Consider the following 13,905-nt stretch of genomic DNA (forward strand, 5'->3'; position numbering starts at 1 on the left):
AAACTGGCACCAAAAAAGCTGGGTTTTCAACTTTTATTTATTTTTCACTTTAATTGTAGTAGTTGTAGCTGTAAGAAGACTTATGAGACAAGGTTGTCTGTATTATATGAACTTGCTTGTTCCTGTTTCCAGGACCTTGTTAGCTCTTGTCTCTCACTGAAGTACCCTGATCGTCCAGCCCTGAGGAAAAACAGCTGCATGAGTCAAGATGTCAGGCTGATGCTTCATTCTTCATAGCAGCTTTGTATTTTCCCCTCATCTCTTTGGGCAGTGGCACAAAAGCAGGGCAGGGAACTTGGCCTTCAATTTCACACATGCATTCTCGCAGATGATACTTCTTGGGCCCAAAAGTTGCTGGATGTGATAGTTTTTTCCTTTCTCTTTCCTCTTTTTCAAGCGTTTCTCTAGAAAAAAGATCTGTTTGTTACTATCAGAAGCCTGAATGGCAACATTTCCTCTCCCTTCCCTGGACCCAATTTGGATGGATTTACAGTTCCTAGCTTCTGAACTTTACCTAGCTCATGTCAATTTTGTCTGGGAAAAGTGGTATTTCCTTCTGTATACCTGACAAAAGTTTGCAGGGATCGTATTATGAGGTATGCTAGACTGTATGTTAGCTTATTAAGTGTTACTTACTTGCTTTTCCCCAAGATTTTTCTAATGTGCTCAGTTATCTCCTTGTTGGTTTTATCTTCTACGTCAACCAAAACTTGTTCTCCGTTGTCTGTCAAGAAAGATTTGTAATAGTATATATCAAACGGTACCCCTTCCCTACCCCATGCTGTTTCACTGTAGCTGCAAAAAGTGTTTTAAACACAAAACTAAGCCATCTGCTTCTCTACTACAGTTAATGTACACTGTAACGTTTCAATAGGCAAAGCAAAGCCTGCATCTAGGAGGACTCTAGGACAGCTGGCAGACGTGTGAGGCAGTGGAGGTGAGCACAGGGTCTTTGCTAACACATAAAGCTGCTTTTCTAAACAAGCACCCTTCTTCCTGCTTTGCAGGCCGAGACGTGGGGGCCAAGTTAGAATCACAGAAACGTGGATCAAACCGCGCTTCTGGCGTGAAAACCGTCGCTGCCCTGACGCCTCCTGCAGACGACTCTGCTCGGGGGAAGCCCTGCTCGGGGCTCACGACGGGGCCCGGGGCCGGAGCGCTCTCAAGGCAGGCCTGGCTGTCTGGTCCCGGCGGCACCTACCCAGGTAGAACCGGACGAAGGGCGAGGGCGTCATGTTCCTGAACAGCATGATCTGCACCCAGGGGTTCTTGTACTGGATCTGGGGGATGTTGAAAAACACAAACTTTCTGGAAAGAAGGAGAAGAAAAACACACAAACGCAAGTCGAGATATCTCTGAGGAAGGCGCAGACCGCCCCGCGCTCCCGCCGCGCCCCCGCGCTCACCTCGCCCCCTCGCTCAGCTCTCCCGCCGTGTTGTAGTTCACGGTCATCACCTTCACCGAGCTCTTGAAGATGACGTCGCCCTGGCTGAGATACTGCAGCGTCCGCCTGATGGGGAACCGGCCTTTCATCGGCATGGCGGCGGCCTGGGCCCGGCTCGGCTCCGCCGCCGGGCGGAAATAGCGGGAAGCGCCGCCCCGCGCCGACAGCGGCGGGAGCCGTAGTTTCCTCAGCAGCCTCCCCAGGCGGCGCAGGGCTCCGTGCGGCAGCGTCGCCCTCCGCCGGCCGCGCCGGGTTCTTCAGCGCAGCTCAGCGGCCGCGGCCGCGCTCCGTGCCCGGGGCTGGGGGTTCCGCTCTGCCGGGGCTAGCGGCAAGGGCAGCAGCTTGCGGAGACGAAGGTGCGGCTGAACCTGCCGGCGATGATGCCTGCACGGGTCTCCCAGCTGTTTCTCCCGCTCTCTCAAAGAGATTTGTAAGGTTCAATGAAGTCGTACAAAGCCAGATGTCTTTTTCACCAGTACTTTGCAGTTTATCTGCGAACCTGCCATTGCGAGTTGCCATTTTGCAGATTAGCAACAGTTTTGTGGCTACTAAAAGCTTGCGTGTTCAAGAGAAGGCTGCCTGGGTTTGAGGCAGCGAACCTACGCTACGCAGCGAAGTCATGTCTGGTTCAGGACATCCCTGAGCTGTGAGCTGCTGGAGACTGCGAGGGCCTTGGAGCTCGTTTGCTCTCTCATGGGCTCGTGCCCCAGCCAGCCACTCTTAGCTGGTGTCTCAAAAAGTAAATTGGGCTGATGCTCTTTTAATAAAAGGAAGTCAAAACCACCCCAAACCAAATATTTTGGAGGCAAAGATAATAAGAAAGGGTGAAACTAAAAGTAAGGTACACACAGGTACCATGTTGGGACAACTAAAGCAGAAGAAATAATTATTTAGTAACAATTTAAGGGAAGTAGAAGAGTTGGAAGATGAACTAAAACGTAACAAAAGGGCTGCAACTCCTCTCCCTGGGGAAAAAAAAAAGATGATCACATGCATTTTTTTTTTTACTTCATTTTTGTTGTTTCCCTTTGTAGTAACATATCTTGATGCAAATTAAATTTCTGAAACATGCTGCTGGCCAAGGGGGTTTTGGTGGTTTGTTTTTTTTTTTTTTTAAACTTTTTCACTATTACTTTCATTGAAGCGGCTAAAGAAATATAAAAAGCAACTCAATTTAATACATTATTTGGCATGGCATGAATGAATGTACGTTTTTGTCTGCAACAATTCAGACAGCTCTGTCAAATGCAAAGAATGCATTTTGTGCTCAAGAAAAATTTGCCTGACTTGATGCGTGAGTTCATGCCACAGGATACACACACTCTGAAACAATTCTGTCAATGCACACTGATCTTGACCAGTAACACCCTTCTGAGCTCCTGTCGTTTCTTTTCTAGATGCTCTACAGAGAGAGTAACAAATTGAATACTCTGTTGTGTGGACACAATTCCAATTGGCAGAGGATCAACCTTTTCAAACTTAGGCAACAAAAACTCCTGCTTCACAGTAGGCCTCTAAACGAATAGGACATTTTTTCTTTCCCCATGCATGTTTTTCTTGTAGACACCTGGATTTGACAACTGAAACCTGAAGTCCGATTACCCTCATTTCTGCTAAGTGCAACTTCTCCAAGTTGTACAGTTTCTAATAGCAGCAACAAGAAATGAAGTTAACTACCTCTCATCTTCTCTATATAAATACGTGTGGTGCATCTCAACCATGTTATATATAAAATGGAAGATGCATTTACTGTTTGGAAGAGTCCAAGTTCATTACCTCGGTTATAAAGTGTGTGTGAAGGGAACTAAAACAAGACCCAATGCATCACCTTAATTTAAAAACTGGGGAACAGGAAGGAGCTACCAGATAAAAGCAAACATAAAGCATTGTCTATTAATAGCTAACTATCTCCTCAAAAAAACTGAGAAAAACAGAAGGCTAAAGAAGATTAATTAAAACCTTTAGGAAAAGGTCCTTCTTCTCCTAGAAGTAGCTCCCTGGTGTCAGTAAGGTTCACGGGATTTATCTTCTGTCTTAGACCCGGTTAAATCACTCATAACATAATCACTGTAGTGAAGGGAAAATACGTTTCTCTCTAAAAGATAGTAAATTATGTATTTGGCTTAGACACCTAATGTTTAAGAAGAAATTAAGTGAACTCAAAAATAAAACTCAAGAATGCATTTAATATTTGTAATTCACTTTAATGGTATAAACCTCATTTAGGTAGTAGTATTAAGCCACAACAATATAATGCCACATTTAAACAGCATTTAATAAAATGCATAAGCTAAATCATGCACTGCAATACTCTATATACAAACACAACAATGCAAATTCCTCTTCATAACTGAAGACATTGATTAGATATAAAATTCAGATTAAAAAAAGAACATGCTATTATTTTTAAATGCTATCACACATAACAATGCTGATTTCACAAAAACAGCTGTGGGAAATTAACAACTTTTGCAAGGTTTTTAACTTGAAATTAAAATATAATAACATAAATGATAGTTTTCTAAATTATAATGAACAGAAACTTCCAGAAAATGTCCCAAGGAATTAAAAGTAGATTATTCTTTTTATAAAAATTTGCTCTTTTTGTAGAGCTCAGAACTCCCTGGTATGCCAAACAGATACAACACTTACACAATGTGCAGTTTTTCAGTTATGAAACTGTTTGAACACTGGCTTGCAATGTATTTTGGAGTACAGATTAATCATTAAAAATAGTCCCACATTTAACGTTGATTCCATGTGTGAGAAATTTAACATACATGCTCTGTAAGTAACATGTTTTCTTCTTAAAGAATATCCTTTTTATTTGAAATTTATTCAGTCCTACTTTTAACCCGCAATCATTGAAAATATTTTTAAATGGACCTGTGCCTTATTATCATTTATCTAAGATAATTAAAAAATGTATGAGAAGCCAGTTATTCAGGGGTGTTAGATACCTGGCAATAGGTGTGCTTCTCAGACTTTTGCTTTCTGTGATCAAATACAGAAAGCTGATTTCACCTGCCACAGTTTCCACAGAATATTACAACAGAGCCTCTATTGCGACTTAAATTTGAGTGCATTTTGTCCTTCAGAATACAAACAATTCAAATGTGTATATAAAACAAGTTCACAATTTTAAAATATGCTTTTTTCTAAATTCACAATTGAAATTTTAAGCAGATTCAGTCCTGATCAATACCCTAGCTGGCTTCCTAATCTTTAAAAATGTTACCACAGTACAATGATGTTAATAGACACAGGTTTCCATTCAGCCTTTAAAGAGGAAAGCAAACATTATTCAAACAGCACTGATTGTCAAGACACCAATGAAGGACCATCTGTCACAGGAATTCCTGCCATTAATTTAAATAATTTTCTTGCGGAAAATCTCAAAAATAAGGTTTGAAATGTTAAAATGGATGTTTTACCTTTTTTTCCTATATTTGAAACAAAAGCTTACAAATGCTTACTAAACGATAGAGCGAAAAACAGAGAACATTCTTAGCATTTTCCATAGCGAAGACTTTACAAGCAGAGGGCCTGACTCTGAAAGAGACTTGTGTTTTACTTTAAGCATGCAAGAAGCTCACCTGGTTTTAATTGGTGTCTGCTCATCTGCTTAAATGTACACAAGTCTTTGCCATGTTGAGTACAAAAGGTGGAAATAAATGCCCAGAAAATTCCGCTTCACCTTCTTAATATGACAGAAACAAGACTTGCTGAACTACTCCCCTACATGGTCTGTGAAATGCTTTTTTAAAAAATCAAAGTTAATAGAATTACTTTTACAAAAGGCTTCCTTTGTAACTTAAGTCATCAGAAGGGAAAAGGAACAAGAACTACTTATATTTTGATAATTTAAATGTTTGAATACTCCCTATGAGTAATAAATTGTCTTACTGCAAGCCTAATTTCATAAATGCTCCATGTGCCCAGCTCCCATGTGAACAATGGAAACTTGACACACACAGTGCAAGATCTGCACAGATTACAGTTCAGGGAAGGACAGAATGTGAAAATGGACATCAGTCTGACAACTAAATAAACTAACCAACTTTGTTTAGTTTAAGATAGACAATAAAGAGAGTAACTTTGGTAAGTGGATATACAATTCAAATGCATTGTGAAAATCCTAAATAAGTCTTGATGCTCACTAAGAAATAAACTAACTGCAATCTCCCTCTTATTTAATTACCACTGCAACAGAAATGTCATCGTTTCATTGAATGGAGGACATCATAGTCTTTGTTTAACTAACGGTTTGGTTTCATGTTATCATTATGGCAATATGAGTATTGATTTTTTAAACAGCATCCATTGCATCCTGTTCTGTGTGCTACAGTTCAATGATAAAGGGCAACTTGTTTTTCTTCCAATTAGCCACTGCTGAAGACTTTTTAAAAAAAAAAAAAAAAAAATCTCTTACCAACTTTCACTGCGAAATAAAACTTTACAAAAAAGTCTCTCAGAAGGCTGAAAGAGAATGAGTATATATTGAAAACAGGGAAGTATTTTCTATGACTGTGGTTATTTATTTATTAATTTATTTTTAACAGACATTGTATGTTCAATTAACTATTCACTAGCAGACTTCTACATGTCAAATGAGAAAGGTAAAGGGAGTAATGTAAAAGCCAGAAAATTCATGGAACATATTTGTCAGTTCTGCACAGAAAATACTAAATTCAGGCTAGATTTAGAAAAAGGTGCAAAGTTCTGAAATTCATGAGGATTCACCTGCTTAAGCGAGGCTTAGTTTGGGCTGAGAAATGAAAACTGGGAAGCTCTGGATTAGCAAATGAATGAAAAGCTTTAACATATAGAACGGTATGAATACATGACTACATATCTGTACATATATATATACACTACACACTTTCTATACACTGTACATAATATATTTAGACAGATAGGTATAAACATATACATTCATACACACATACATACAACTATGTACATATGCATTAGCTGCTCGAGTGAGTTTTAGAATTGAACATGCAGAAATGCACAATGGTGGGAGGCACAAAATAAAGATGTGTAAAAATCTATCAAACCCTTTAAAAAGAAGGAAGACAAGCATGAATTTAACAATAATAAGCCATTTTCAAAGCATTCATGTAACTCGGAGGATAAAACAGGCTGTGGGAATTATGGAACATTATGACAGTATTATCTGTGATGAACTTTGTGACTTCACCACAGGAAGCTCAGTAATAAGGTAATTCTGGGATTTGATGCTTTCAAAGTCTAATATATTTAGACTTAGAGCATTTAAACTTCATGAAGAATTTTACTTTAACTTGCAACCTCAGTATAAATAATGTTCTAATTTTTTTTGCACAAATAATTTCCCATATAATGTTGGTAACATTGATTGCAGCAGAAGTAGAGTTGTAGCATTATCTAACAAGAGGGGTTACGGCATTTTTCATCAAACAGTAAGCCTGAACTTAGTTCAGGAGAATTTACTGTTAAAATGACTCAGCAACTTTAGAATGAAAAGGTGCAAAAAGTAAATGTTTTCATTTTCTCCCTTTTGCCATGCCCTCTTGGTAATTTTTCATATAAAGCTGGTTTTTAAACTAATTTTCTGTCATTCAAGATCCAGTAGATGCTGGCAATTTGTCCTTTCTCTGCCCCTTACTCTCTTCTATAGGGTGAACGTGGCCTTATTTTGTTGATTCTCCCTGGATGTATGGGGGCATCAGGACTGCAGATGTTGTGTGCTTGCTCTCACAGCAGGCCCATGCTTATCATTAGAGCAAACCACGGCAGCAGCTGTTCTGTTGTACGGCAAGTGTGGCAAACTGCTGGGACAGATGGGAACCTACTTGTTGTTTGCCTGGTATTTCTGCTTTTTCTCTTATGGGCAAGAGTAGATGAAAAAGAACCAACTTACCCTGCTTTTGCACTCTACAGAGTAACCAAAGGAGAGGAGAGGGATTTCAAATAGAAAAACAGTTGTTGGTTTGTTTTTTTTTTTCTTTTCAGGGTGATATCATCTTGTAGGTATTTGCTGGTGCACCTGCGTATGTCTGATTGACCTGCCAGTTCTATGGCCCACACCACCCAATTCAAACAGGGCCCCTGACTGGTGCTGTTATTGCAGAAAGCTGCTTTGATCACTGCTTTTTTGGAAGTATCCTCAGCCCAATAATTTCCAGTTCCCTTTTCCTGGCTAAACTGTATTCCTGATACTACTATACTTGCTACTCATGCTATTTGGTGCTTTTTTAAGTTATCCCTTACTAATTAAACAGCAGGTAATCAGGGAAGAATCCTAACTACCCTCTTAATTTTAATGGGCAGGAAAATGTACTGACATCTTCAGCATCTTGGATGAAATCATTCAGGAATCTGTGAAAGTCCCATGTACTATACCCAACAGTGAAAACACTTAAGTGTTTTACAGTTTCTGCCAAAGAAGAAACACAGTCAGGAAACTGGTTTTGCCTGGAAGCTTCAGCCCTGACTTGTTTTCCCTATCACTTTCTCACTTTCCTTAGAATCATTTTAAGACTGTGATCCTTTGACTCCTAGTTCTGTAAACACAAGTTTGGCATTGAAATTTGGCCTTTATGAAAACAAGCTATTTCCATACTTAAAGTCAAGAAATAGTTTTTCAATAATTGTTACAATAATAAAAAACTCTCCTGTCCCATATTCATAAACAAAAGTTTGCATTTGCAAAGAAACAAAATGAAACTAATTTAAAAGTAAAGCTAGTAAGATTAGCCTGTTACCATCTTCCAGTTACTGGCAGGGGGGATGGAACAAACCTCAGAAATGACAAGAACTACATCAGCCTTGTAGTATTTTCTGCAGATAGTTTAAATCTTGCTTGAGTCTGCAGCTGTATTGTGTACATTGTTCTACCTTCATTATGTTAGAGTGGCCTGAAAGCCCAATCACCAGAAGAGGCTGAAAATAATGTCAGAGGTTAACATAGAGCAAGAACAACTTTGTGAGGCCCATTTTCCTTAGACATGCCTTTTTCTGTTGCTACCAAGTAACACCTAAACTGTTGGCAGAAAGAATCCCTTCATCAGTTCTGTGCCTCTTGAACATCTATCTTCTGTTGATGGACATACAAGGAAAAGGAAAAGATTTCTTTGAATGAGCTAAAATAGCTTCACTGCTAGATTAGACCTAGATCACTGATAGATTAGCAGCTTCACTGCTTGATACACCAGAGTGTCATACTGCCATTGAGAGGGACCTCGACAGGCTGGAGAAATGGGCTGACATGAACTTCATGAAGTTCAAAGTCCTGCCTCTGGGGAGGAACAACCCCTGGCACCAATATATGCTGGGGGCCACCCGGCTGGAAAGCAGCTTGGCAGAGAAGGACCTGGGGGTCCTGGTGGACACCAAATTGAACATGAGCCAGCAACATCCCCTTGCCGCAATGAAGGCTAATGGTATCCTGGGCTGCATTAGGCAAAGCGTTGCCAGCAGGTCGAGGGAGGGCATCCTTCCCCTCTACTTGGCACAGGTGAGGCCACACCTGGAGTGCTGTGTCCAGTGCTGGGCTCCCCAGTACAAGAGAGACATGGACATACTGGAGAGAGTCCAACAAAGGGCCACGAAGATGATGAAGGGACTGGAAAATCTCTCCTGTGAGGAAAGACTGAGAGAGCTGGGACTGTTCAGCCTGGAGAAGAGAAGGCTCGGGGGGGATCTCATCAATGTGTATAACTACCTGAAGGGAGGGTACAAAGAAGATGGAGCCAGGCTCTTCCCAGTGGTGCCCAGTGACTGGACCAGAGGCAGTGGGCACAAACTGAAACACAGGAGGTTCTCTCAAACATCAGGAAACACTTTTTCACTCTGCAGGTGACTGAGCACTGGCACAGGTTGCCCAGGGAGGTTGTGGCGTCTCCATCCTTGGCGATATTCAAAAGCCACCTGGCCTCGGTCCTGGGCAGCTGGCTCCAGGTGTCCCTGCCTGAGCAGGCGGGTTGGACCAGATGACCTCCAGAGGTCCCTTCCAACCTCAACCAGTCTGTGATTCTGTGATTACACTTGAAATTTAGTGCAAAGAGCCTTACTGCACTGGAGAAGATGGTTTATAGTTTTATATGGCAGTGTTTTAAGTGATTCCTTTCAGTGTCTCTCTATCATATGCCAAATCTTTGGCTCATTTTTCTGACAGCCCTTGAGCAGCATGTGAGAAAGAAGTGTTAGGTTATTCATCACATCTGTCTTATTATTTATAGCTAATATTCAAATATGCAAAACATTTTAGATTCTGGATATTTCTTAAGCTCTAGGATCTACCATCTGCCGTCCAAATTTCTACAATCCAAACTGTTAGTCTTGGAATCAAAATAGTGTATAGTTAGAGAAAGTACTTTTTGTTAATGGCATAAGGACTAAATTAGCTTGGTTCTGACTAATGCAAGCCAGCAAATCATGCTAATGATGCTATACAAAGAGAGACTTTATAGCTTTTAGGTGGTAATATCGGAATCTTAAGTATGGAACTGCTTCATTTCATTTATTAAATGCATGCACAATAAATAAACCCTAGATATGGATTGCATTATTGTTACTCCATTTACACAAATTAATATTTTATCCCTAAAGTCCAGGGAACAATTTGCAGAGAAAGTGACTACCAGAGATAGATCAAGGATAGCATTATGTGGCCTTGCATTTGTAGGGAGTATAGTTTATTTGTAAACAGAGCTGCATGATATTTACCATTTTGATTTACAAATGTAATACAATGCATACATTTTAAGTTTTATTTCATGCAATCCCTCTGTTCCCAAAAAACTGTAGTGGCTTTATTTTGTTTCCTGAACTGTTACACTCACAGCACAAGTAAGAAAAATTAGGGAAACAAATTTTTGCACAGAAAATGGTGCCCTTTTACTTGAAAAATTGGAAGTTGAAATGATGTTTGTCATGAAAAAGCCAGCTGGTGTGTATTCAAATTTGGGAAAAAAGATTCCAATGGCTAGTTTTTGTGCTAAGGAATATCTCATTGTCATTAACAATGCTTACTTATCTGCTTAAATGATTTTTACAAAATACTGAAAGCAAATTAAACTGCATAATCTTATTTGCAATGAAAAATATCACAATAGTTCAATGCATACTGCTTTTAGAACAACAATGACATAACCCAATAAAATTTTAAATTTTAACAAAAATGGCCACAACTCTTTCCAAGGTAGCTACTTCTTCTGATGTTAATATCACAATTAATTTTTAAGTTGTATACCCTTAAAACAGGGACTTTGCATTGGAAGTGCTGATACAATCACACAAGAAGTTACACTGCAATAAAACAGCTAGTATAAAATTCTGCATTCCAGTTGACGTAACATTCAGAGTGTGGACCTTCTGTCACATTAAAAATATGACAATTTCATTTGCTATAGCAAAAGCCAAGAAAAATGAAAGTGCAATATTACAAATGTCTGCATGTATATTGGACTCTTTGTAAAACCCTTTTGAGAAAAGAAGATCCTGAATGCTGTAACAATGGTAACTGTAGAAGACACTAATGCATCCAGAAGCTAAAATTAAATAGCCTTCCGTGTCACAATGAGTGCTACAAATGTTAGCCTCCTCCTGAGAATGAAGTGCACCAGGTCAAGACTTTTTATTACATCAGAAGCCTCATCTAGAGCTGCTTAAGGTCTTTTGGCTACAATTCAGACCCTTAAAAGACACAAAAACCAACCTGGTTGGTGTTTCTAAATAAATGTCAATAACAGAAGAAAAAAGTAGTGCTGAACTTACAGATTTTTGTCACAAAAAAGTACACAAGTAGAAAATGCCTCTACCATACAAATAATTACAATAATTGATGCATCTAATGAGCCAGGATCAGATGAAGGTATTAATTGCCATGACTTTTTGTTAAACTTCGATTGTTTAAAATATTTAATGTCAATAATAATAAATTATACTAAAATGAAAGCAATGCTAGCAGCTAATGGCCAATACTAGAAAACATGTTGATGGCTCATCACTCTAGACAATTAAAAAGTAGTGAATTTTATAACTCCATGGTATATCAGTCATTAACTGCAATTGTACATGACAATGTAAATCCTAACTATATTTCAAACTGAGTCATAGGAAGGTTGAGAGCACTGCAAAATTGGGAGTGCTCAGTCAGGGAAGGGGAGGGAGGAGGGCAGAAATAAAGTAAGAGAGCTTTGTAAGTAAGAGAGCTGTCTTGCCAGCTGTCTTGACAGCCAGAGGTTCTACCACATTTCAGGTTTTAAATTGTACCTTTGGCTGGATGATGAGGGTGTTTAGGAGTACAGAGAGAAGGAGTAAATTTGGAAATACAAAGAGCATACTCAGAGAGCATCACACAGCTCTACTTGAAAATGACTTCTTCCAGTTAATGACCAATTTTCCCCAGAATCAAAAGGCTTCCTATATTCTAACATTTGTCATGACTGTGTTGGTCTGAATAGAAACTTTAAGGAACCTGAATATTTCATCATTACTGTGGCAAGAAACACATTTTTTCTCCTAGTTTGGGTAATTCCCGTAGCACGTAACAGTCACTATGACTGCATCGTACTGTGAATTACAACTGCACTAATTTAACAGTATAGTTTCATATAATGTGGATATCTGATTTAAGAATCCACATTAATATTTCATGCATAACATAAGAGCAAGTGACTTTTTGTAGAATAAATGATTGTCTCCTGTAGCATTGTACATTTTCACAGAAATCACTAGCATTTTGATTAAGGACATATGCAATTTATTTCATTTTCCATACTCATAAGCAGGATGTTGATGACATTGTCGTTTTGACAAGAAGTGCTTACAAAGTGCTAGTATTATACCCTGGCATTTATTAGATATTAATTCCAAGGATATTTTTAAATATATACATACTGTTCTTTTTACTTTTAAAGTAATTTTATTACTAATCTCTGGTATTATAAAACTCTGTTTTTAACCACTGATAATTTCTAAATACAAAGCATGTGAAAAGTATGTTCAGTAATCTATAGCCTTTTAAATGAAAGGCATCAAAAATATTCCTTGTGGCAGAAAAGGTCCTATAACAGGTCTTTTAATAGCTGCTTAAATTTTGTCAATGTCAGCAAACAGACAAGGAGAAATCTGACAGGAAACTGAAAACAAGTTGGAAATATTTGTACATACCAAAATGCTATTCTTTTAACTTCGTAATTGTATGTTTTTACGAAAATTACTTCAATCCATCAAATTGTGTTGTTCCCACTACGCAGACGTGCCAGTTATTTGACCATTATATTCTGCTGTTTCCATTTTGAGAATGTAGGGGATTATGCTGTCAATGGGAACATTTCCAATGAGACCAGTAAAAAATAGTTCCTCGGTAATGCTAGAGCTCATCAGCCTAAGTGCTGGCAGGCGAACTAGAATCCGGGCTAGCCTGAAAAAGAAGTTCAGTGGATTATAAATACATATAATACCAGTTTAAAATACTTTGTGGCTAAAGAGCTGGATCTGCTTTTATTATTACCGTAACTCATGAATGGGAGTAAAGAGGCAATTAAAGCTAATTGAGCTACCATGAAAAGAACGGTTACTTTTTTATCCTGCAAGTGAAATGAAAAGCCACCATCTTTCTTTGTGGTTTTCCAATGAAAAGGACATATTAATACCCTTTGTAGATACAATGTGTATGTACAAACACACAATTCTCCTGGTCTGCTTTTGAAGTTCCCAGCTCTGGAAGCACTGCATAGTTCAGGACAATGCTGAGACTAGTAATACTCATACTGACTAGTGAGAACATTTGCACAATTTTAAGAGTAAAACGCTTAATTAAAATTTAAACCATGAACAGCACAGTGCTCCGTTGCCTAGCAACTTAATGACAAACCAGATAGCAAGAATGGGACTGGATATGTATAAAAGGAAATAAGAGAATCTGCTTCTGATGAGAAAAGGAATTTGGAGGGATGTGCTGTTACTCATACATATTGCCAAATGCTGTGGTTTTGTAGGTACCAGGATGTTAACAGACATCCAATATAATGAAGTGATCATACTGAATTTCTGGACTTTCAATGCATTTGAAATTTAGGACAGTGATGAAAGCATATCTGCTGTGTTTATATGGCAGATGTACATCACAAATGCCAAAATAAATAAATTTCCTGAACCAGAGCCATGTAATAGCAAACCTTAGGCAGCACTGAACACAGACTTCTGGAAAATGCTTGAATATCTATGGAGAAAATATGTAAGGTCCATTCTGCTAATATACCATATCTTGTAAACTTTAGGGGAAAATTGCAAAAAGATCCAAGCTATGCTGCTGTTTTTGTGAAAATTATAACACTTGTGCTTCTATCTCAGTTTCTGCCAGCATTCAGTTGCTCAGAAATAATCAGATTTGTACTCTAAACTTACATATGGGTGAGCATAGGGATATAGACAATATCAGTTAAAATACAGGACATTGGGAAACGGAA

At 38.7% G+C, this 13,905-nt stretch overlaps 2 protein-coding genes across 9 annotated transcripts in view; both read right to left on the reverse strand.

Annotated features, from left to right (window-relative positions):
* Positions 1 to 19: 19 nt before the first annotated feature.
* Positions 20 to 1,595, reverse strand: MRPS25 (mitochondrial ribosomal protein S25). Its single transcript, XM_076346762.1, has 4 exons — positions 1,406 to 1,595; positions 1,202 to 1,308; positions 637 to 724; positions 20 to 404 (listed from the first exon to the last, which is right to left on the reverse strand). The coding sequence occupies exons 1-4, from the start codon at positions 1,537 to 1,539 to the stop codon at positions 212 to 214; spliced, it is 522 nt and encodes a 173-aa protein (XP_076202877.1). The 5' UTR covers positions 1,540 to 1,595; the 3' UTR covers positions 20 to 211.
* Positions 1,596 to 3,627: 2,032 nt separating this feature from the next.
* The window catches only part of NR2C2 (nuclear receptor subfamily 2 group C member 2), a 47,139-nt gene continuing 36,861 nt past the window's right edge, over positions 3,628 to 13,905 (reverse strand). For 7 of the 8 annotated variants that reach the window (XM_076346763.1, XM_076346769.1, XM_076346771.1 and 4 more), the window contains one exon: positions 3,628 to 12,857. In XM_076346763.1, coding sequence (XP_076202878.1) covers positions 12,683 to 12,857 — 175 coding nt within the window. In that variant the 3' untranslated portion in view covers positions 3,628 to 12,682. The remainder of the gene's footprint in view (positions 12,858 to 13,905) is intronic. The other variant, XM_076346770.1, reaches the window with a different exon arrangement.

This window comes from Aptenodytes patagonicus, chromosome 8 (genome assembly GCF_965638725.1).
Source record: "Aptenodytes patagonicus chromosome 8, bAptPat1.pri.cur, whole genome shotgun sequence".
In the NCBI taxonomy this organism is placed as follows: domain Eukaryota; kingdom Metazoa; phylum Chordata; class Aves; order Sphenisciformes; family Spheniscidae; genus Aptenodytes; species Aptenodytes patagonicus.